Source organism: Dermacentor variabilis, chromosome 4 (assembly GCF_050947875.1).
Source record: "Dermacentor variabilis isolate Ectoservices chromosome 4, ASM5094787v1, whole genome shotgun sequence".
In the NCBI taxonomy this organism is placed as follows: domain Eukaryota; kingdom Metazoa; phylum Arthropoda; class Arachnida; order Ixodida; family Ixodidae; genus Dermacentor; species Dermacentor variabilis.
Window position 1 is genome coordinate 97,463,921 of NC_134571.1, and position 24,118 is coordinate 97,488,038.

Consider the following 24,118-nt stretch of genomic DNA (forward strand, 5'->3'; position numbering starts at 1 on the left):
AAGAAACGCCAATGTATGAAAGCCTCTAACCCTACAGCTAGAATAGAACTGGGTGAACTTTCTAAGTTAATCAACAAGCGTAAGACAGCGGACATCAGGAACTATAATATGGATAGAATTGAACAGGCTCTCAGGAACGGAGGAAGCCTAAAAACAGTGAAGAAGAAACTAGGAATAGGCAAGAATCAGACGTGTGCATTAAGAGACAAAGCCGGCAATATCGTTACCAATATGGATGAGATAGTTCAAGTGGCTGAGGAGTTCTATAGAGATTTATACAGTACCAGTGGTACCCACGACGATAGTGGAAGAGAGAATAGCCTAGAGGAATTCGAAATCCCACAGGTAACGCCAGAAGAAGTAAAGAAAGCCTTAGGAGCTATGCAAAAGGGGAAGGCAGCTGGGGAGGATCAGGTAACAGCAGATTTGTTGAAAGATGGTGGTCAGATTGTTCTAGAGAAACTGGCCACCCTGTATACGCAATGCCTCATAACCTCGAGCGTACCGGAATCTTGGAAGAACGCTAACATAATCCTAATCCATGAGAAAGGGGACGCCAAAGACTTGAAAAATTATAGACCGATCAGCTTACTGTCCGTTGCCTACAAAGTATTTACTAAGGTAATCGCAAATAGAATCAGGAACACCTTAGACTTCTGTCAACCAAAGGACCAGGCAGGATTCCGTAAAGGCTACTCAACAATAGACCATATTCACACTGTCAATCAAGTGATAGAGAAATGCGCAGAATATAACCAACCCTTATATATAGCTTTCATTGATTACGAGAAAGCGTTTGATTCAGTCGAAACCTCAGCAGTCATGGAGACATTACGGAATCAGGGTGTAGATGAGCCATATGTAAAAATACTGGAAGATATCTATAGCGGCTCCACAGCCACCGTAGTCCTCCACAAAGAAAGTAACAAAATCCCTATAAAGAAAGGCGTCAGACAGGGAGATACGATATCTCCAATGCTATTCACAGCATGTTTACAGGAGGTAGTCAGAGGCCTGGAGTGGGAAGAATTGGGGATAAAAGTTGATGGAGAATACCTTAGCAACTTGCGATTCGCTGATGATATTGCCTTGCTTAGTAACTCAGGAGACCAATTGCAATGCATGCTCACTGACCTGGAGAGGCAAAGCAGAAGTGTGGGTCTGAAAATTAATTTGCAGAAAACTAAAGTATTGTTTAACAGTCTCGGAAGAGAACAGCAGTTTACGATAGGTAGCGAAGCACTGGAAGTGGTAAGGGAATACATCTACTTAGGGCAGGTAGTGACCACGGATCCGGATCATGAGACTGAAATAACCAGAAGAATAAGAATGGGCTGGGGTGCGTTTGGCAGGCATTCTCAAATCATGAACAGCAGGTTGCCACTATCCCTCAAAAGGAAAGTGTATAACAGCTGTGTGTTACCAGTACTCGCATATGGGGCAGAAACCTGGAGGCTTACGAAAAGGGTTCTGCTGAAATTGAGGACGACGCAACGAGCTATGGAAAGAAGAATGATGGGTGTAACGTTAAGGGATAAGAAAAGAGCAGATTGGGTGAGGCAACAAACGCGGGTAAACGACATCTTAGTTGAAATCAAGAAAAAGAAATGGGCATGGGCAGGACATGTAATGAGGAGGGAAGATAGCCGATGGTCATTAAGGGTTACGGACTGGATTCCAAGGGAAGGGAAGCGTAGCAGGGGGCGGCAGAAAGTTAGGTGGGCGGATGAAATTAAGACGTTTGCAGGGACAACATGGCCACAAATAGTACATGACCGGGGTAATTGGAGAAGTATGGGAGAGGCCTTTGCCCTGCAGTGGGCGTAACTAGGCTGATGATGATGATGATGATGATGATGATGATGATGATGATGATGATAATGATGATGAAAACCACGCATCCTTTATTAGACATCATATTATATTTTATTAGATGATCATGCTGTGTGGTTTAGCAGTGTAAAGAGTGCAATGCAATTGGCCTCATTTCTTTCTAAGCCTTCGGTCTGAAAAATTATATCCTCCGCACCCTCACATATGTAGATGGTGCATCACAAAATTTTTATGCTTAGACAAGTATTATCTACAGACTAGGGTCTGGAAAATTACAAAAATAAAAACAAGGTCATCAGCACCTTTGCCAAGAGACTAATCTGAGAGCCTCCGAACAAAATGAGCAAACAAAAATGAAGCAAAATCATTTCTTGATTGTTTTCTTTGTGTTGCTCTCCTTTTTTTTTTCTATGTCGTGACATTGAAGCCTGCATGTGCACATCACCACCTCTGCCTTTACGAAATCAGTTTTGTTTTTGTGAACATCTATTTATAGTTTGTGTGCTGTTAAGTGGGAAGTAGTATTGTAACTTATGTGTTATACTGTTCTAGATGTTATTGTACTAAGTGTTTAACCACCCTCTGTGTTTGTTCATGGTAGTGCATTTTATTTGAGCTTTGTATTATGGCACGTGCAAGTGGGGATACAAACAGGTCATACAAATGTTTAATTCCTAATGAAGTCAAAGGATGTGTATGTGTTAATTATAGCATTACGTAGCATTGAATACTGTGCAATGCTGTATAAGTCGTGAAACACTTGCAGAAATTTTGTGCAGTCAAACATCATTAAGAGCTGCTTCTGACACAAAAATACCTTTGTTATATTGGACATTCATTATAAGCCTATATATTCATTACATGTTGATATCAACAAAAAGGAGTTTAAGTCTACCTTGTTATATCCAATAATAAGTTACATGTATATTCGTTATATCAAGGTTTGACGGTAATACCTGGACTGTTCTGCTATACCCAATGACCTCTGGCACACTGAGGCTGTCTCAGGCAGCTTTTTGGTTGGAGGAATCATATTCTTGGAAAAACGAAAATTCTAATTCTAATTCAAAATTTGCATGCAAACTTTATTACTAGTTAGAAACTTGGCATGACAGATATTCAGCTGAGTTTGACATTTTGTTAAGTTTGTGATTGCAGCATTTGTCAAGCACCTTGATGCAGCTCTTTTGACTTTTTTGGGGACCTTTTGTGATCTTGCAGGAGAACATGGACATGTTCCTGAAGATTTCATCACGACACATAACGGATGGCCAGGGGGTAGTGATGGGAACACTTCTGGTGACTCCGAACAATGTGATGTTTGTGCCCAATGTGTCCGACGCACTCGTCATGGAGCATGGGTCTGAGTGTTATGAAGTGACTGCCCCTATGGATATGGTGGTGGCTGCAGCCCTCTACAACGACATTACACATATGCGCCTTCGGTCAGTGCTATTTCCTTGGAATTTTCAATTCGTTACGGCCTGTGTTACTAGCAATCAGTAAAGCTGAACTTGCTAATATACTAGTTGTGGTAGACGAACAAACAAGGTAACGAGATTTTCAGGTGGAGCTATTTAAGGGACACTGTCGCTGTCTCAATGGAGTCAGATTGCCCTGCTTTGGAGCTCTTGGACGGAAATTGAACTTTCACAGAATGTTGCAGGTGGTGAATGAGGCAAAAAATGTGTAATTAACTGCCTATGAAAGCTGCGCAGAATAAATCTTATGGTTGAGTTGTGGACATTAACTGCCCATCTCATGGGGCAGTAGCCACCCTATTAAAAATGAACGTACCTATTATCTACTTCTATGTGTCATATTGAAAGTGTGGAGTGAGTTCCTTGCTTTAATAATGAGCTGATGATACAGCTTTTAAAGAATGTCACGATATAAGGCTAACTGGCATAAGTTTAAGTTGTTAACCTGTCAGTGTGACGTTACAAATTCTAAAGTATTTTCCTGTACTTGGGCTGTTGTGGTGCTGTAAAAGCTTTTGAAACTTGACAACTTCATTCTTTGGTTCTTTTGCAGTATAATTTAGTTCATATTTACAAATAAAAAGCGATCTAGGCAGGCCTGAGTAGATGCCTTCAAAGTCTGTGGTGTCACATCGAGCTGGTGTGGGAAGTTAAAGGCATGGACGTCGTTTGTTCTTGCATATTTTTTGGCCCTGCCAAGCATCCTCTCATGGTAACAGTGGCTTTTCTTTGGTATCAGAGAAGGGTAATTTACTCACACAGCCCAACTTACTTTTCTCTTTTGTGTCCTCTTAACTGGTTCATTGCGTGCTTCATTATGTGCTGCTTTCATGGCTCTAATGACTCTTACATCTTGGTGCTTGCAAGATGAGCCTGCTATGTTGGCAGAGGCACTGAAAGCATTAAAGAAAGCTGTAGTGTTGTCCCTTTGTAGTGTCAGCAAAAAGTGCACAGGAGAGCTTCCATAGTTGCTTCCATAGAAAGCGCGGTTGCAAGCTTTCCATAGAAAGCATGGATGCAAGCCTATCAGATGAGTGGCTTACAGCACCACCTGTTCAGGTGATGGTGATGATGATTTATTGGCATTCCCTTCGAAACGGGTCACCTAGCCTGCTTGAGGTAATCAGGTATGCTGTACATGCTTTTCATTGTAGCATTTTTGTATACATCTCCTTATCTTTTTTCTTCTTCCTGAAAACTTCTCTATATACCTTGTATGGCTACCTATGCCTGTGACGGATCTGGTCATATCAGCCTCTTGCCTGGTTTATTTCCATCAATACTCCAAACGTCTCTTGCTTACCTGAACTGCTGACGAATTGATGCTTCCATCACTTTAAATCCAAATACTTCTGGAAAGTATGTTACCTACAGGTCTCAATGTTTGAATATCTTCGCATCCCTCTCAGCACTCAGCACATTCTTTTAGAATGCGCGGAGTGGTCTCCAGATTTTAATTCGAGAGCAGGATAGGAACACACAACTCCGATGAAGTAAACCCGATACTACTTGTATGCATGCTTCTAGACAGATTTTCTGTGTGTTTCTAACATGCGCCCTGGGCTAGACCTGTGGCCGTTCTGAACATCGACTCTGTCTCGACAGTGCTTTTTATAAGGAGGAAAAAAGAAAAAAGCAGACACTGGACCATAAAAGAATTAACTTGCTCTCTGCACTTTTGTTGTTTGTAAATGCTAGCTATGTTTGGTACATGGTCACCATACATGGCCTCTTTCCTCTCTCTCCACATTACCACTTAGTGGCTTGGGAAATTTAGTCACTTTATGCTACCCGCCCCTTGTTCTCTTGTACAAACTAAATGATAGTCAACCCTTCAAGAGAGAGGTAGTAAGGTTGCTTCCCCATAGAAAATTATGGGTGGGGAACCTGATCTGGAATGCAAATGTAGTCTCGGTATGTTAGTGTGCATCCAGGAACATTGAGACCAGGGTCCACATTTTGTACCATTCGTTCCAATCTCCTGTCTTCTTGTGCGTGACATCAAGTGTCTACCCCAAGTAACAGCAGTACTGTGGCATTTGAGCCATGTCTGAGCCAATGACAAAGGGAAAATTGAATAAAAATTTAAGGGATTGTTGGAAAATTATGGCAGCAGCAGCATTTGGTTGTGTGATGCAGAATCGCATCGAAGTAATCAAATGATGATCAATGCAGGCAGTGATAAAGGCGCAGCATACAATACATGGAGGTGCAGGTGCAGCTTGCATATCCGAGTAGTTTGTCGTTGTAGGCTGGAGGGAGGAAAAGTCTTCAGATTTGTTTTCCATCATGGCTGGAATAAAACTGTGCTAAATTAACAAATGTTTATGCTGCTTGTTTTTCTAAGCACAGGGTATAAACACTGTTTCATGTGGCTGTGCAGTGACACGGTGGACCCTGCTTCCGGTGTTCAGTTGGAAGAACCATACCGGCCCGCTGACTACCAGCCACCCCCCAAAGATCAGTCTAGCTCCAGTGGAAAGTCATCAGAGCCAACCAAGTCCTCGCAAGAGTGTACTACAGAAGTATCGCCTAGTCTTTCAATGCAGGAGGCAGGTGAAAAGCCTTGCTTCGAGCTGTCCCACAGTGAGTGCACCCTGGAAGAACTTGTGTCTGATCAAATAACAAGTGCCGTAATTGTCACCTCACCACCCAAGACGCCAGAGAAAGGCGTGCCCCCTACAGGCCAAACCGGCAGTGAAATGCCTGGTTCGGCAGCTAAAACCGAGAACAAAGCTCCCACATGCGTGTTGTCGGATGTGTTGGGGGCCAAGTGTGAGCAACCAAAAGCGGTGCAAGATGCAGTCAGTGTAGCTTCTGTTGTCAAGTCCGAAAATTGGGAACAAATGCTGCAACAAAGCATGACATGCGACTTGCAGTTGGGAATTGACACGCAGAAACCAGAAGTAGTTGCAGAGTCCACTGAACAGAGTAGAGCACAGTTGGAAAGCAAAGACACATGCTCGCTGGAAAAGCCACTTCATTCTGAGCCGCAGAAGGAAGTGTGTGCAGTCCAAGTCAAAAGTTCTGGTTCAAAAGTGGCGGGTGCTGTGTCTGGCAAAGCAGAGTCGGGTGTCAGACAAGGTGCAGTAGAACAACTTGCTGCAGATGTAGCACCAGCTCCGGAGGCCCAAGAAAAAACTGCGAAGGTGTTTACTGAGGTGAGCAAGCAGCAGGAAGCTGCTGCTGGTGAAGCGGGCACCGGGGAGTCTAACAAAGTGGTGCCTCACGGTGCTCAACTTGAAGTTGAACTGTCTTCTGCAACTGCCCAGGTAGTGAAGGATGACCGGGCTGGCGACAAGCTCGTGGCCCAGGACATCGCAGCTCTAATGAACGTTCAGGAAAAGTTGCCGCCAGATATGGTGACGGCCCAAAAGAAAATTCTCAGTGCAGAAGAGAGTGTGGCAACTACAAAGAAAGAGGAGAGGCAAAATACTGAATACTTGTTCAAGCCCATTGACAAGGCATTTGAATCTCCACCAACACGGCGTAGGGAGCCAGACAACGTAGGTCGCCGGGAGAAGGCATTCACACCCCCACCGCCATCGTCGGGAGGAAAGAGCTTACCCGAGCCAGCACGCTGGCCTCGTATGCTGAGTCCAACACTCAAGCTGGACTCAACAAGCGATGTGCCAGCCCCAGAGCCATATAGTGCCTCCTCAACGGAGAGCATTACTCTGCGAATGAGGGAGTGGGCTTCAGTGGAAGGCGGCGTCTCTTCCGACAGGGCCCAGGAATCTGCACACGAGCGGGTACTCAAGCGGCTCTCAAATCCAATGGAATCAATCTCGTCATACACGCACTCCATCTCCAAGATGATTGCATCATCGCCCAAATCGCTGGCTGACTTTGTGCGTGGTGCCGACGAGCCAGCGCCACCAACACCTCCACTCCAGCCGCAGATGCAGCAGCCGGCAGTGGATGAGAAGAGGCCCTCTTCACATACTGAAAATGCCAATGTCTGGCTCAAGAACATGGTTGAGGAAAAACCTGAGCTGTTTGCAGCATTTGAGAGTGAGTTTTGTGACATTTTTCTTTCTTTCCTTTTTACTTCTTGTTTATACTAAATATGTGAAGTGAGCACACATGTATGCATTCTTTGGAGTGCGGATTTTCTAAGTGTCAAAAACAGCAGGACTGTAATAGATTTGGTTATCTGGTTGCTTTTGAGTGACTTGGTAACAGTCAAGAACTTTATTGAGGTCCTGATGGGGTTTAAGCCGTTGGAGATCGCACGCGGGGAGCTCCTTGGGCCGAAACGGTAGGCGACGCCCAAGTCGGGACGGGAACGTGGTGACTACAGTAATATACTTTCTTAAATGGCACTGCAGATTCATCACTTTAACCCTTTCAGGCGCTAACTGATTCTGTTGATCTACCTCGACCGCATTTCCTGCATTTTCAAAATCATAAGTGTACAGCTGCAAAATAGATTAACAATTTCCAGTCCTTTAGTATGTCTAGAGAATGTGGACTCCATGCGAAAACTTCTTCAGGAACATCATCTAGGAGGACACCAACTATTTCATGCCTAGCAGGCTTGATATGCACCGATCCAGTCACTTGAAAATTGTGCCTGGTGCAACGAATTGTGAAAAACAATGAAAGAAGTGAACCAACTGCATACAATATACTCGCACTGAGTAAAAATACCCAACCATCTACATTTCCACTCATGTTATTAAAGCATCTTGCACTTCTTATTCAAACTTGCAGCACAATTCCAATCAGAAGTGTTTTAAGATGTATGTGACACACTTTAGATTTCATTACTTTCATCAGTGCCTTTGCTGTTGAAGCACAACTTTGGCGTACGCAGTTGTGTACATAGCGTCTCCAAGGGATTAATCTTGATAAACAGGTAAAGGCCCCTGAAATAATTTGTGCTGCTAGTCTTCGAACACCTGGTATACATGCATGATGGCAGATTGATCATTAGTTTCCAGTCATTAGTAGACTTTTTCCCCTCTTTCACTAGCCAATAAAAGTTTTAGTTGCTGAAAGGTTTTATGAGCATTCTGATTATTAACCCTTTGTCAATATAGCTGATGACAAATACATAGTCGTGAGGTCATGGTTCTAGAAATCACTGGGAAATTCAGTATACTTTTTGTCATTTTCTGTGGTATGGAAAGGGTTGAGGTCTGAAACTACACTTGTGCATATAGTTTCATAAAGTTTGGAGTTTGTCAGCAGTGATAAATAAAGCTTTGACATTACCGAGGTCATGACTTTGAAACTGATGCATGTTAGACCATTCCTATTACATGACAAAGCCAACTGCAGTTATTTGTCTTCTCTCTCGAGTTTACTTTCAAGTATAAGTGGCTAAGTATAATGCCCTTTCCCATCCTTTTATTCTGTTGTTTTTGAAAAAACATCTTTCATGCAGAATTGTTTTCATAATATATACAAGCCTTATAATCCAAAGCAGTACACAAGTTCACAAAGCTCGAAGGTAACCATTGGCTGCACTCAGTCTGGTTGGGGAACACTAAATTAGGCAAATGAAACAATCACTAAGCAAGAAGGTTTATGAAATACATTCGAGCGCCTCTACAATGAGTCCCTCTACTACGAAATGACCTGTATACGAAAAACTGATTTTGTCCCGGTTCTATTCTGAGCTGTGCCACCCTTGCTAAAAAGTGACCTGTATAATACACGATTTCGGAAGCCCCGACCTCTTCGTTATAAATGCGTTCGACTGTATTAACTCAATGTTTCCTTCAGCAGGTGTGGCTCGAGAAGCTGTAGCAGTTCTTTTATATATTCTGCTTGTGGCACTGGTGGTGGTTCTCTCGGGAGGCTGCTCTGCATGCCCGGTAGCGACTTTGATGTTCCACGACTCGGGGTAGAGCCACTTCCATAGGTTCCTTGAGAACTGCTTCCATCATGCGTCCTTGGAACTGAAAAGACCCTACAGAAGCAGCCCTACCTTGAGTCGTGGCACATCTGAGCCACTACCGGGGCAATACACCACTTGTTAGGAACATTACCCCAACAAGCTGAACATACAAAAAGCGGCGGCAGCTTTCCAAGCAACCCCTGTTGAAGGAAACATTTGGTTAATACTTAACAAAGCTTCGTGGTTTGTGGTGGTTTTATTTATCTAATTTCATATGTTTACTAGGTTGTTGTTTGAATAGGGTGGTGTAAAATATGTTTAGTACATTAATTAGTACTGCCACGAAGATGGCTGTGCTTGTCTTGTGTGCTCATATTACTCGTATTTTCTCACAATGGCACATTAAACTAAGAAGTGAAAAGGATGACCTTTAAATTGTATTTGTGTTACTAATGTGCTGTTCCCATATTTTGTGTGGTTTATTCATGGCACACAATATTAGAATAAATTATTGAGAGCTGAACATGCACAGCTTATGCCTGGTTTGTCACTCTGAACAGGCAGAGCCATTTCATGTTCTCTTAAAACCAATGTAGTGGTGAAAGCTTATCATACGCTTTTAATGATATTAGTTTAATCTGTAAACCCTTTGCTATTTCAATTTTACGTGCTACTGCTGTTAATTCCGGCTTTGCTGCTGGGCCCAGTACCACTTGGGAAGTGCTGTATGTAAAATGTTCACAACACATGTGTCACACTTAACAACACTTTACTTGTTCCTGCTCTCAACGCCGGACTGTGCAGAACTGGGATTCATTTTTGACGACAACGGTTAGTACTGAAATTGAGCTTCAGCAAGGCTTTTTCATTTTTTGGAAGTCCTCCGTTTCCTTGCCAACGCTACACTTTATCATTCCTTTTCCTTGTAAAACCCTGTTTGGTTTTTGCTTTCGGGTGTTGGGTACCTTAGTTTGCAACAACCTTTCCATTACATCCAAGTGGCTGTTTTGTAGTATTGCTGGAAGCTTCTTGGACCTCTGGTTGTGGGATGCAGCAGTTGCGTTTGTGTGCCCTTATAGCAGCCTCATTGTGCTATATTTATTCCTTACTTTGGTGTTCTGCTTCTGAGCTTTTTTCAAGCATGCAAGCTTTTTATCCCTATATTTGCTGCAATGCTGCAATACTAATGTGTGTGCTACTGTTAGGCTTTTATTGTTGCTTTTATGCATGGTTTTTTGTTAGCTGTGAACTGATAATTATGTCATGTGAGATGCTTGAACAGAGCATGCTGTGATGCTTATTCTCTTCATGTGTTCTTGAAAGCAAAATCAACGTCATACTCTAACTTCCCTACCTTTCTCAAGATACCTTTCTTGGCTGTCATGACTGTAAAATCTCTTCTCTTTTTATGTAATGCTAAAGTAAGTCTTCTGAATGTCTTTTCTCACAAGAGGATTGACACCTTTCTTGGTGGTGAAGCAGGGTGTATTAAGAATGCCATTCACAATAATACCACAAGATCAGGGATTCTTGCAAGGGTAAAACTTGTCATACCCAAGTCTTAGAAGACTGGTTTTCTCGAGTGCAAGTTTGGCATTCGTACTTGCCATTGTTATCTTGCATTAGCAACTTGCTACTTACCACGTTTTGGAAAATGTTTAACGGTGCTAATTTGAAAAGAATTGCCGATCATGGAATACGAAACAAATCCAAGGTGGGCATAGATTAAGCTGTAAACAGAAGAAACTTGCTGAGTAATCAAAATGATGTCCTGTCATGGAACGAGAACCAGTAGCTTTTCAAATGACAATTTTTCAAATATTTGTCTGGACAAAATACATTCTCTGTGTATATTAGCTAGCTGTCTTGGTTACAGAACTTGTTGTAAATAAGTCGGGCAAGTGCATGTGTTTAATGCTGCATTTCACATGATACCACATAGTTTGTGCGTGTGCTGACAGCAGCACAGCTCTAAAAGCATATTCTCTACATACAAGACAGTTTTGTTCAGACAGCTATCACTTGGGTTGGTGCAATGTGGATAATGAAAGGGCCCCTGAAACGGTTCGGACAAATTTTGTAGACACGTAGGGTACAGCTAAAGTTAATCATTTGCACCACAATTTGTGTGAAGCATCTCATATTAAGAGAGCTACGGATCATTACAAGTTACCCTTCTCTATAGTCATGCATTTTCTCCTCAACTCGTTCGCCGAGTGATCGGGGCTAAGCTCTGCCTTCACTGGCTCTGCATCATGATGGCACATTGTGTCGTCAACTTCCGGTTCTCTAGGAGCGCGCGCGAAGCCTCTCGATACTTTTGGCCAGCTGCTTGGCAGTCAACCCCAAGCGAGAGCTATCGAAGCAGCGTGCGTTGCGAGCATTCTATCGCTGCGCTGAACGTGTCTGGTATTCCGGTAACCACAGGCAAGCTGGGCATTTCGACAAAACGGCGGAGGCATAAACTCAAGCTGATGAAGGAACTTTAGCGTAGACGTACGTGAGCTGCCTGATCGGTCTCCACGGTTCAGCCACTCGTTGGCGCAGAGCTTAACCAGCCAAACAAACAGCTAATATTGCTCTAACCAAGTGTAAAACATTTTAAACATTCATAAAAACAATGTGTTAACGATTACACTCCTGCGGAAAATTTACACCAGCAGCAAAGAAGCATACATTTTGTTACTGCTACTGTGTGGTTGGGCTCTGTGCCACCAGGTGGCTGCACCGTGCAGACCATTCACATTTGCGCTTCTGCTCATGCCATGAAACAACACTCGAGGGGACACGGCCAGGCCCCGTCCCCTTGTGCTTGCGTTTACCCTAATAACATACTCGCGAAATGCCATTGCGTTAGTAATCTTAGCGTTAGTAAAGTGACGGCCGCAAACGCGCAAATCCTGGCGCTTGGATAGGATAGCGGCAGTCCGATGCACTGCAGCCAGTCCGCTCGTCTGCTGCTTTGCAGAGGGACATAGTGTCGCAGCTTGACATATTGCCAGTCACTATGTTTGCAGTCCACAACGCAACAAAGTTGAATCATAGTGCTCGCAAAAGACAGACCGACTCTGACCGCAGAGCTCTCTTCAAAATGGAGCACGTTGTAACACAAGCAGACGACTCTTGCTGTGTGCCAGAAGTGCTTAAGTGTAGTCAGAAATTGTTCTTGTGCATCCTCTTTCTGTTACTTTCTTTTCATAGAAACAAATTAACTAACATTCCAACTATTACGAACATCATTTGTTCACCATAAAGGTGGAAATATTATAGAAGGCGCGCCCTGGGCAGCCAATCGGATAGCTCGCCCACATGACGTCATTTGGGTGATTTACATCATATGGGTAGGGGCGGCGGCTGAAAATTCCGCCGAGCAGTGTGCTGCGATCGACAGCGATGTACATTTTTAAACCCTTATAATAAATTACACACTTTACGCAGAGCATTTAGATGGGTCAATTAATGATCAGAAGGACCTACTCTAACGACTCAGTGCATTTATAGAAAATCATCAAAATTGTTTCAGGGGCCCTTTAAAGAGTGCCACTGTACCTTTTGCTTTCAATGCAAGTTTGGCTTCACATCTGCAGGAATCATCTTAAGAGTGAAGAAATGGAGTCAGGTACATGTGGTCAAGGCAGACATTCCTCAATGTCATGGAAGGACTTATGAATGCTTTGTGTTCCCACGTAGTGCTAACAGTCACTGACTGCATTTTCACTGCAGTAGCTTTGTCTCTGATACATAGTATTGAGCAACTTCTGTAGAATCAAAGGGCCTGCTTTTACATGTAGTGTGCCGTCTTGCATCTTACCTTTAGATTGTAATTCTGTGGCTTAATGATGGCTGATTTATTTTCTCTGCTGAGCACATTTATCTGTGCTGGTTGCATGTCTGGCTGCTCTGGAGCTTCTCTCTACAAGGCAATTCTGTCCTCAAGGCAGGGGTCTCGTGCCATCACTTTCACATAGATTTACCTGAGAAACTGTGGCGTACAACTGCAACTAGTTGACAAGGGAAGAAGGAACTGCAGTCAATGATGGCAAGAGATTTAAATCCCCTGCTAAAGGGAAACACGAGGTCTCCAGACAGAAGAGATCATGTAGTCGTCCCTCAGTAAATCTAAAAAAATGTTGACAATGTCAGTGGCATTGACTTTGATGTACTGTTTAGACGAAGCAGTGAAAGTAGATGGGTCCTCAGTTATGGCTGTTATGCTGCAGTCACTCTGTGCATGCTTGCTTGCAAATTTTCAGAGTATGCTGCAAGTGCATAAAAACAAAAGATAACTCAGCAATATGCCTAAATGAGATGGGTAATTGTGGCACCTCTCTGACTATGGTGGCATGTTCAACTTTATGAGTTAGACATTGTGGCATTAGTTTATCTCCAATGTAAGATTGAATAGCAGGACTGTTTTCAAATTTGTAGCTGTTGTTCATAAGTTGATACATGAGAACTGTTCAGGTGTTCCTTCTTGCATTGTAAAATAGATGCACACATGTGAAAGTCCCAAAGTTGCGCATTACCATGGGACTCTCGCTAAACATTTTAGGAAAAATAGTATCATGACTGAAATACTAGTATAACAGACATTTACATTACGAGTGTATTATTTACATGAGCAAAAAAAGAAAAAGAATGCAAGGACAAGCCTAAGTGCAATGCAAGACAACGGACAAGAACCAGACAGGACAGAGTGCTGCTTATAACAGAATGTTGAAGGGTGTTAAGAGTGGTACAGCTTAGAATAAAATGGTAAGTAGTTTCATTGTACTATTGCAGATAGTTATATAACATCATCATAGTTTCTGAAAGTTTTGCGTGGAGTTGTTTCTTTTTATTTATTTAGCGCTTCTGCTGGCTTAATGTTTCTTCCTATTTATAAACAAGAAGCTGATGAGTGCTTTTTCCTCTCCTTCCTCCGTGATGTGGGCCACTGTAGAGCTGGTTCCACGGCTAGCACAGTCATCGGAGGCCACACTGCTCTACTTGTGCCTACGCATGGGACGACCCCTGCACAAGAAAGTCCAGTGCTCTGTCACCACCTCCTCCAAGCGGCACATTCGGCCCCAGTACTGGTTTGGCGTTCCACGGAACAGGTTTGTGAGGCCTCCTTTATTCACAGTTCTTGGCCTGCATGTTCTGGACATGGAAGCAGTCCTGCAGAAAATAGCTGTAGTCTGATGCAGTGTGTCAATAAAATAATGCCTAGTTCTTTTGCAAGTTTTCTCAAGTTCACAAAGTGTGGACTCCATGCAAGAACTCTCTACAGGAACGCCAAATAGAACATCTGTTCAGCTACTTGAAAAATGTGCCCAATTTGAAACATAGCAAAATGCAATGAAAGAAGTGAACCCACTACATAGTGGCATATTCACACTGAGAGCAAGCATCAGCCATCTGCTTTCCAACTCGTTTTACTAAAACACTTTACATATATAATTCAATCTTGCAGCCCAGATCCAGTCAGAAGTGTTTCAAGATGTGTGCCACTTTTTTAAATATCATCAAATATAATTATTTTTATCAATAATATTACTTTTGATGCACCATCTTGGCATGTCACACAGACACCTGAAGAGATAAATATTAAAGAAAAATTTAATTCTAGGTTATTACATGCCAAAACCAGAATATGATTACGGAGCACACTTTAGTGGGGGGCTCTGAAATAATTTTTACCACCTGGGGTTTTTAATGTGCACCCACTGCACGGTACTCAGGCATCCTTGCATTTCATCCCCATCAAAATGTGGCCACTGCAGCCGGGATTCGATCCTGCAACCTCTTGAAGGGGCACTAAAGGCAATTATTAAGAGGAAGCTTTAGCTTGGGTGCTCCTATCTCAATACATGTAAAAGGAGAATTCATTTTTCTCGGCATAAACTGCACCGAATTTGACGAGGTTTGTTGCATTTAAAAGACAAACTTAAGATGTAGTGACTGTCGGTTTCGAATTTTCGATTTAGGTCCTCATTTCTTTAATTCAAAATAGGCAAAAATCTGAAATTTTCAAAAAACGAAACTATCAAGTTTACAAATCTGTAACTCGGCAACAAAATATGATAATAATGTTCTGTAAATTGCATCTAATAGTACATCTAAAGCGAACAAAATTGATATGTTACATATTAATCCTAAAAAATTTAGTAATATGGAAATGCAGCTTTTGCAGAACCCTTGTACACAACATAACGAATTCACGCAAGATATAAAATGACATACTGAACTTGTCCACTTTGAATGATCTAATGGGTGTTGTTTACAGAACCACAATATCTTTTCTTGATGCAGAGTTATTAAATTGTGAACTTTGTGCTTCTATTTTTCTAAAGCTTTCGAATTTTTCAAAATAATTCTAACAAAATTCAGGCTCTAAATCGAAATTCTGCTTCCAACAGTCACTAGAATTTACCTTTCTCTTTCAAGTGCAACAAATTTCATTAAAATCGGTCCAGAGGTTATCTCAGAAGAATGTTTTTGCGTTTTACATCTATTTGAATAGGCGCCGTCGGAGTTGGGCCCGAGCTAAAGCTTCCTCTTAAGTCAAGCTAATGTGATAGATTAATGCTCGAGAATGTCTAAGGCATCAGTATTAACGTGAACAGAGCTTTGGTAATCGAGAAATTGAGGTAAATGCAGGACAAGACTTGAGACCCGAGACATTCAAGTACTAGCCTCAGGACAAAGGCACTCCTCATAATTCTGTCACTAGTACTCAACCACTCATAATAAAAAGATCGCTGTGTTGCATTATAAGATGAAAGAAAATGCTGCTTGTCCAGCTCCATTTGATTTTTAAAAAAAGAAACCCCTTGACGTTAACCATGACAACGACGCGGTCAATCAGAAGGCATCGTTTTTTTCCACTCTGCGCCGCCCATGCTTTCAGATTTCAGTAGTTTCGTTATTGCATAGTGCTGTGGTGATTTTGCTGGGCCGTGAAACTTTCAGAAACCACAAATAGCAAGAATGCTACATCCCTGTTATGTTGCGGTATTGCCGAACGGTCCGCACTACTTCACCAAGAACAGCTGTAGCAGTGAATTCAGCACTCTCTCTTGGCTCGCTGCCTCCTTGGCCGCACGTTTGCATCTGGTGCAGAAAATCGCCCCGTCGTCTGTGGGGCGTCGTTTTGCTCACTGGCGGCAGTAAAAGGCAGTGATGGCATATACAATATCACCATTCCCCGCTTGAAAGCGGGCGATTTGCATTGCACTAAAGGTTTGTGCACCCTTCTGATGCTGTTTTCTTGTGAACAAAGTCTTTTCTTGGCACAAAGCAAGCACTGCGAGGTTTCTGGAATGGTGTTTTAACATTCCATGTCGACTTGGTATTTGCCTTTAATGTCCTTTTAGCAGTGCAGCGCCAAAGCAGCTACGCCACCATGATGGGTAGGGATAATTATGCAATTGCAACATACTCCGCTGGCATCAATTTTTTCAACATGCAAAATACTTTTGAAGGAGCTCTCTAAAGCTTTCCATAAAATTTTATGATTCAAAGAAGTGTAGGACAACATAGAAATGGAATGTCACTGTATGCATTAGCTCTTTTTGTCTGCACATCTCAGTTGGGCTCGTCTTCTCTGTGCCTCCTGTGTTCAAAAATACCTTTACTGCATAGGAACTGTGTGACGGTAACTTGCTGGCATGGAGCTGAAGTGAGATGGCTAGCAGAGGTGCTATGTTCTTCTCACATGTTTCTTTGCGGTGCCGTGTCTCTTACAGAGCAGATGAGCTGTATTACTTCTTGGAAAAGTGGGCGCCTTCGGTGTATGGTGATGTGCATCGGGTTGACATGGCCAGCCGTGGATTTGAGCCATTGCCAGAGCCTGCTGACGAGGATGAGGCCGAGTTGCTCATTGCCAACAGCCACGTCATGGGGACGATCAGCGGTACTGAAGAAGGACGCGACACTCCTGACATAAGCGGCAGCAGCAAGGGCCACCATGGCTCTAAGAAGGGCCACGGTGGTGCTCTGCGCTTCTTCAAGATTTTTGACAGTGGCACAGCGCAGCCCGAGGCTGCTGCAGTCTCTCCTGGTGATTGGGAGGCAAGTGTCCTTCTGCACGTTTTGTAGTTGCAACACAGAAGTATGTTGAAGTGGGTCAGTCGAAGCGATACTGAAATGTGGAGTAATAATCCAAAGGTCGAGAGTAGACAGACACAACACGATTTACCTACCCTTAACTTTGTGTGGCCCATTTTGTCCAGCCTCAACTTTGTTCCATCCTTTGCACTGTTCTTTGACATATCAAGGCTTGTTCCTTCACTGCATGGAGTACTTGTGCTCAACTTGCCTTTATTCTCCATACACTGTCATTTGTTGTGCTTGTTATTTTTAAAGCATTATTGCATATGGTCGCCAACATCTTCTTGTACTTGCAACTTCACAAGCCAATTATAGTTAAAATTTGTTAGAGCAGACAAATTAGGGCTGAGCTAAGCATATGTTACCTGATTATATCAGAAGTAGAAATGCAAGTGGGGTTACTGCAAAATGTTGTCGATTAACATGACTGTAACTCTTTACTATGTCAGTGGGTGGCATCACTACAGGAAACCTTTAGAGATGAAGTGTTGTTAATATGCTAGCGTATTCAGATACCAAGGAAGCATGCTAACCGGAAGGCTTGTTTTTTATGACAACTAAGCTGAAGATTGCCTGGAAAAATGTCACCATGGCATCATGTGTTTGTAGTCATCGTGTTTGTAGCCTAGTGTTTGCTTAGTGCAGTAGTACTGCAAGTTGCCTGGATTAATATAAAAAAGTTTGTCAGGTTTGATTGTTTACCAAGTATAGAGCACAGGAATTCAGTTCAGGTTTTAGTTTGTTTATTGATGCAATTGAAATTTTGTACAGAACAAGTAACTCTAGGAGGTCCCATAGTCAAAGACTGGGGAGGGACCTCCAAAAGTTGGGACTACAACTTGCACCTACTCTAAGCCGAATTTTACTACACAAGGGGTTAAAAATTAAAAATATAATTAAATTATGGGGTTTTACGTGGCAAAACCATCATCTGATTATGAGGCACGCCATAGTGGCAGACTCTGAAAATTTGGACCACCTGGGTTGTTTAATGTGCGCCGAAATCTAAGTACACGGGTGTTTTCGCAATTTGCCCCTTCGAAATGCAGCTGCGGTGGCCAGGATTCGATCCCGCGACCTTGTGCTTAGCAGCCCAACACCATAGCCACTGAGCAACCGTGGTGGGTTACACAAGGAGTTACTCTGATTGTGTTACATTTTATCCACAGCGGGGAGTACGCAAGAATCTTGGTTATATTTCTTCCTTAGTACTAGGTGTGTGCACTTTCAGCATTACTACATAGGAAGTGTCAGAGCACACCACTTCATTAAATAACAATTTCTTTGAACTGTGCTTCTGGTTTGTAAACGGCTGAAAATAGTGCAAATTATTGCAACCAAATGTCACAAGGTTGGTTACAGGAACATCATGGCCATACAGAATTGGCTGGTGCGTCTTGCTTGGGATATGAGAATGCATTGACAATGCATGCCTTAGAGGTGAAAAAATATGCAATGGAGTGCGGACATTTTTACAGAAACACGTTAGAAAATGTTTATTATTCTGTTACACTCCCATGTGAATATGTCAGAAAGCAGTGTTAAAAAGGTCAGGCAGTGACGTGTCATTGGAAGTTTTGGCACCAGCTAGCCACCTGTGGAGATGTGAATCTTACGAATGTCTGGAGCATCCTAGACTCGCAAACGACCTTCAATTCAACGTGTGAACTTTTGTTGCCGTCTACTGTGTAGTTAAAGACCCAAGACATGAAACCATCACTAAATTCATGATGACCTGAGCAGGACATTATAATTTTGAAGTTAAGGCTTTCCACCAGTAGATACTAATAGTTGTGTTCAAGAGTTGAAGATTGCTTTCTGTGATTATCAGTGGTACATGTATCATTCCAGGGAGGGGAAAAAAAAGTCTATAGTTTGTGGTAATGTCAGTAACTCAAGAGTGCAGAAAGTAATCCCTTCTGCTTTCGGTTCTTCTTCATGTACATAAGATCCAACTGAAATTTGTTTTTTGTATGCACCTGTGCACATTCATCAGTTGTGAGCAAACATAGGCCATGTACTAGAGTTCACTGTCTTCTGACTTACAACATAAGCACTGTGCATCTTGAAACCTAATTAGTGTATTGACAAATCCAAGCGGAATTTCTGAAACCTTAGTGTTTGAAACAATCTCACCGCTCCCTCTTTTTTCCCTCTGCTTTCCATATAGGTGGTGTCGATGAGTGAAACACGTAGGGAGTCTCCACTAGACCTGACTGACCTTCCTTTGCCAGAATTGCTTGATTCCACGGAAATCTTCACTGAGGAGCATCGTAGGGAGGTTTGTAGAGGACCTCACTTAAGTTACAGGACAGTTCTTAGTGTCCATGTTGCGCTTGCGTTACCTTGTGAAGCCTATGAAATTTGGCGTAAAAAAGACAAGTGGCATATTTTATGTGAAAAACTGTTCCATTAGGTCACTGGGAAAATAGACAGCTATTGCATGAATCATCCTTCTTGCAGATAGAAACCCAAGTCGATCAAGTAATTGTAGTATTTCTTAGTATGCAGCTATAACAAAAATGACCGCCCTTCCGATACTGTGAAGAGAGGTGCAAGTGAAGCTCGGGATGCGGGGCTCTTTGTTGTTGTAACGCCTTGGCTTTGCACTCCCTCACGGCGAGGTTGGTACGTCGACGACGAGCCCTTTCTCGTGCGAGTTCGCGGCGGCGTTCACCAAACGCCGCCTGTTCTTCAGCCGAACACACAATGCGCAGCCTGCTCCTGCTTCCGTTCCTTCAGTGCAATCTGCTTTTCAGCAGAACAAATCAAATGCGGCCTCCCCATCTGATTGCCAGGCCTGAACTGGCAGCAAATGGCGGGCGCAAGGCGAGCGAACACACGATCACACCCTTTCCCACCTCCAGAGGGATGGGACGCCTATGATTGGCTTGTGCCTTGCACTGCGTCTACTTCTTCACGCATATAAAACCCTGCTTTAAATGGAGCGTATGATGAACCGACAGTGGCTGAATCGGTTAGCGTGGTGATCTTGCAACCCGGAGGTAGGTGGTTAAAATTCGCAGCCCGACACGTAATTTTAATTTTTTCGCAGCTTGAGTATTTTGCATATGACGACAGCCACACCAATGGCGCGAGTCAAGCAATACAAGTTTCGCTCGAAAATACTATTCGAGGAAGTCAAAGCTTATGTAAAAGGTCTGGTGTGGTGGGGACCACAGCCAATGGGAACAGAGCTGTATTAACTACTTTTAGGAACATATGCAGCTGGCTAGCTTAGATCTATATGCTATGCAAGTTTCAAGGGGGTAACGTTCAGTTTTTTAAGCCAGTAGCTTAGTCGGGGGTGGGTTATCTTTTGGGGATGGGGCATCTCTCAGGACTTTGATACAATATGTTGAGTATGTTTTACACAGTATTTTCACAGTCATGCTTGTGCAAGAGTGCTGCTATTTACTGTGCGTATCTAAGTTGGCATGTGTTGTTTTCTTTTCTTGCAACAGCTGTGCAAGCACCTTCCAGCACGTGCAGAGAGTTACTCGTGGGCACTTGTATACAGCACGTTAAAGCATGGCTTTAGCCTCAAGACTCTTTACCGTGAGATGCTCAAGATTGAATCACCCATCCTGCTTGCAGTGTTGGACACTGAAGGCGCTGTAAGTTGGCTTTTTCACATTGTACCCCCTTTTGTCTGAAGCTACGACGGGTGCGTGTTATGAGGGAAGTTGTATTTTTATTCGTTTTGTTTTATGTTGCAGGTTTTTGGTGTTCTAACATCATGTTCTCTGAGAATGAGTGACCACTTCTATGGCACAGGAGAATCATTCCTTTTTACCTTCCACCCAGAGTTCAAGGCAAGTCTTGCACTAGGGGTATTTTCAGTTGGCTATATCTTTTGTGAAAAAGCGGGGAGGTAATTTTTCTGAAGTATTTGTTCACAGTTAAGTTAAATGGTTGCTTTATTGAGAACCTGCCTTGTACAGTACTGTGGATTGCTTGTTTATTTTGCCAGTTAGACACTCCCTGCTCACTCATGGCAAAGTGACAATGCGTCATTGGCACGCAGCTGCATGTCGTAGAACGGAGTGATAAAAAAGTGCTAGTACAATGTGACATAGGCATGAGTCACTCAAGAAGTGTTTAGGAGCTTGACATGATATTGCCGCACAGCTGTTGGTCAGAGCCAAGAGCGAAGGTGTATTGTTTGACAGCTGTGCATAGCATCAGCCAGGAAGGTGGCATGGGTACTAGTAACGGTAAATGCACCCACACAGCATTCAGAGCTTAGTGTGTCAGATAGAGGCTTTTACCAGTCAGTGTCCGCACTTCTGACAAAAAGTCCTCTGTTTTCGCTTAAGAAGTTGTATGCGCTGTCCTCGAATATATCTCAGGTTGACACATATATCTCTCTTTTGCTTTGCAATTTGTGCAGTTGTACAAATGGACGGGCGAAAATGGGTACTTCATCAAGGGTAATGCCGATTCCCTGGCTTTCGGTGCTGGAGAGTGAGTACAGCTCTACTTTCTGCCTTGGCTAAGTTCCTAACAGTACATTCTGCTGCTGACCATAGGGTTGCAGGTTCAATTTCCAGCCTAGGAAGCTGCACCTAAGTGAGCGCAGGATGCAAAGGCACACCTGTGTGATATTCCCTAGCATGTTAAGGAACTTTGTATGGCTGAACTTGAAGCAGCACTTCTTAATATGCAGGCTTGAAGTGTGAGCCTAAACATGGCCTGAGATCGATATTTTCAGCACTATGCTCAGCTCAATCTGTCGCAATAAATCTGCAGCTTTCACTTGGCCCCGTAACTGCTTTACACAAAGCTCCAGTGTTGCTGACTAGGAAGCATGTAGTTTGTTCATTAACATTGAAATTTTTGTTCTGACATAAAAAGAGGGTGACGTAAAAGATGCTCCTGGATGACAGTAACTTGACTGTTGGATCAGGCTTGGGATGATATATTTTCAGTATTTAGCACTTGCAGAGTTAGGTGCACCTTATCAGTACCAGCCAGATTAGGCGAGAAACAAGTTATTGTGAATCATGTCGTCATGAATAATTTGGAGAAAAGCTGTGGCTGGGAGATTTACCAAGTACGATTTCGGTAAAACCACTAGTCTCTCAATATTTTTCATATTGCATGATGAGCAACCAATGAGTGGCATTCGATTGTCAATGTATTGCTGACATCCACTTGCTGTGATGGGTCAGTGGTTATGACGTCCTGCTGCCAAGCACAGGGTTGTCTATCAGTTTCCTAGTCACAGCGGACACATATTTATGAGAGTGAATTCCAAAAACTCATGTGTTTAGATTTAGGCAATTATTAAAGAACCCCACGTGGTCACAACCAATGTTACCAACTAAAGATTGAGAAGAAAACCACTACAGTGGAACCCTGGTTATACATCCCCCGGTTTTGCGACGGCCCAGATTTTATGATGGATTAGTGCAGTCCCGGTGAAGTCCCCATAGAAGCAATGCATTAAAAACCCTGGTTATCCGACGCAATTTTACGCCTGACCCGCATTATACGACAACCCTCGCGAAGCGCGGGACAGAATGGCAGACGAAAGAAAACTGCCGCGGGTCTCTTTCCTCGCTCCGTCTCTCCGCATACAGAGCGCTTGACACCGCTTGACCGGTCCGCTTCGGCGCAGCTTTCTTCCCTGCCTCGTCTCATCGTTCGTTTCTGTCTCCCCCACCAGCAGCCGCCCGCAACGCTCGCTGTGCTGAAATAGCGCCTTTCACCCGACACTCTGGCACACTTGCTCCTGGAATGCCCGTGGCAGGAAGGCAGCGAAATGCAACCAGAAACACACACAGAACGAGCAATAGAAGCAAACGACCTATTCGAAACGTGGGAGGCCAAGCTAACCCTCGGGGACCTGGAAGACCAACGACAACTCGTCGCCAGGGCCAAGAGGGCAGTCGAAGCCAGAGGGTTGCTGGACTAAGGAGCCTTCCCACCTTAGGGTGATACCCGTCCTCGCTCGGGACACTGTTTCGTTGAATAAACGTTTTTCTCTCTCTCTTCTCCACAATCATTTTCTCCCTCTCTTCTCAGTGGCGTCGCCTCTCGTCGCATTGGGGAAGTGTTTCTCTCCCCCCACCAGCAGCCGCCCGCGACGCCCGCTGTAGTAAAATAGTGCCTTTTCTTCTCCAGAATCGCATTCTCCCTCTCTTCTCGGCAGCGTCGCCTCTCGTCTCGTTAGGGAAGCGTTTCTCTCCTTTTGCTTTCCCAGCAGCAGATCGCTGACAAGGTAGCGCGGAGAGGCCTAGGTTTATTGCACATGTTCTTCGTCGTAATCCTAGCGACCAGCATTCAGCGGAGGTTTTGAGCTGTGTGGAGCAACGTGATGCACGATGTCCCAAAAGCAGACAGTTCTGTCGCTCGGCGATAAGCTGAATATTATCGAGGAAGCGGAAAAACGGCACGGAGCCACGAAAGCCAGCATTGCCCAGGACCTTAAGATACCCGAATCTTCGCTTAAGGCGATCCTGGCAAACAAAGCGGTGATACTGCAGAATGCCAACAAGTTGGGGCTCAAGCAGAAAGCAGCAAAAGAACCACAGCATGAGAAGTGAAAAAAAGTTCTTGTCAAGTGGCTGCATAAAGCACGGAGCTCTGCGATCAATGTTGACGGCGCCATTCTAAAGGAAAAGGTGGACCTTGTGGCATTGCATCTGGGCATTGACGACTTTCAGCCATTGAACAGGTGGCTGGATCGCTTTAAAGAACGAAACAGGATTGTGTACAGCCACTCCTGCGGAGAAAGCACTTCCGTGGACGTTTCGACAGTGAACGAGTGGATAGAGTCGCTGCTGGAGATGATTGCTGCGTACAAGCCCTGTGACGTTTTCAACGCCGATGAGAGCGGTATTTTTACCATATGCAG

The 24,118-nt window shown here is 43.6% G+C and overlaps 1 protein-coding gene across 6 annotated transcripts in view; it reads left to right on the plus strand.

Moving 5' to 3' along the window:
- mtd (TLD domain-containing protein mustard) overlaps positions 1 to 24,118 on the plus strand; it is a 171,781-nt gene that overhangs the window by 142,125 nt on the left and 5,538 nt on the right. For 5 of the 6 annotated variants that reach the window (XM_075689909.1, XM_075689912.1, XM_075689910.1 and 2 more), the window contains exons 6-14: positions 3,055 to 3,278; positions 5,698 to 7,328; positions 9,967 to 9,993; positions 14,105 to 14,261; positions 16,893 to 17,217; positions 19,427 to 19,537; positions 20,721 to 20,873; positions 20,976 to 21,071; positions 21,650 to 21,723. In XM_075689909.1, the coding sequence (XP_075546024.1) occupies positions 3,055 to 3,278; positions 5,698 to 7,328; positions 9,967 to 9,993; positions 14,105 to 14,261; positions 16,893 to 17,217; positions 19,427 to 19,537; positions 20,721 to 20,873; positions 20,976 to 21,071; positions 21,650 to 21,723 (2,798 nt within the window). The remainder of the gene's footprint in view (positions 1 to 3,054; positions 3,279 to 5,697; positions 7,329 to 9,966; positions 9,994 to 14,104; positions 14,262 to 16,892; positions 17,218 to 19,426; positions 19,538 to 20,720; positions 20,874 to 20,975; positions 21,072 to 21,649; positions 21,724 to 24,118) is intronic. The other variant, XM_075689908.1, reaches the window with a different exon arrangement.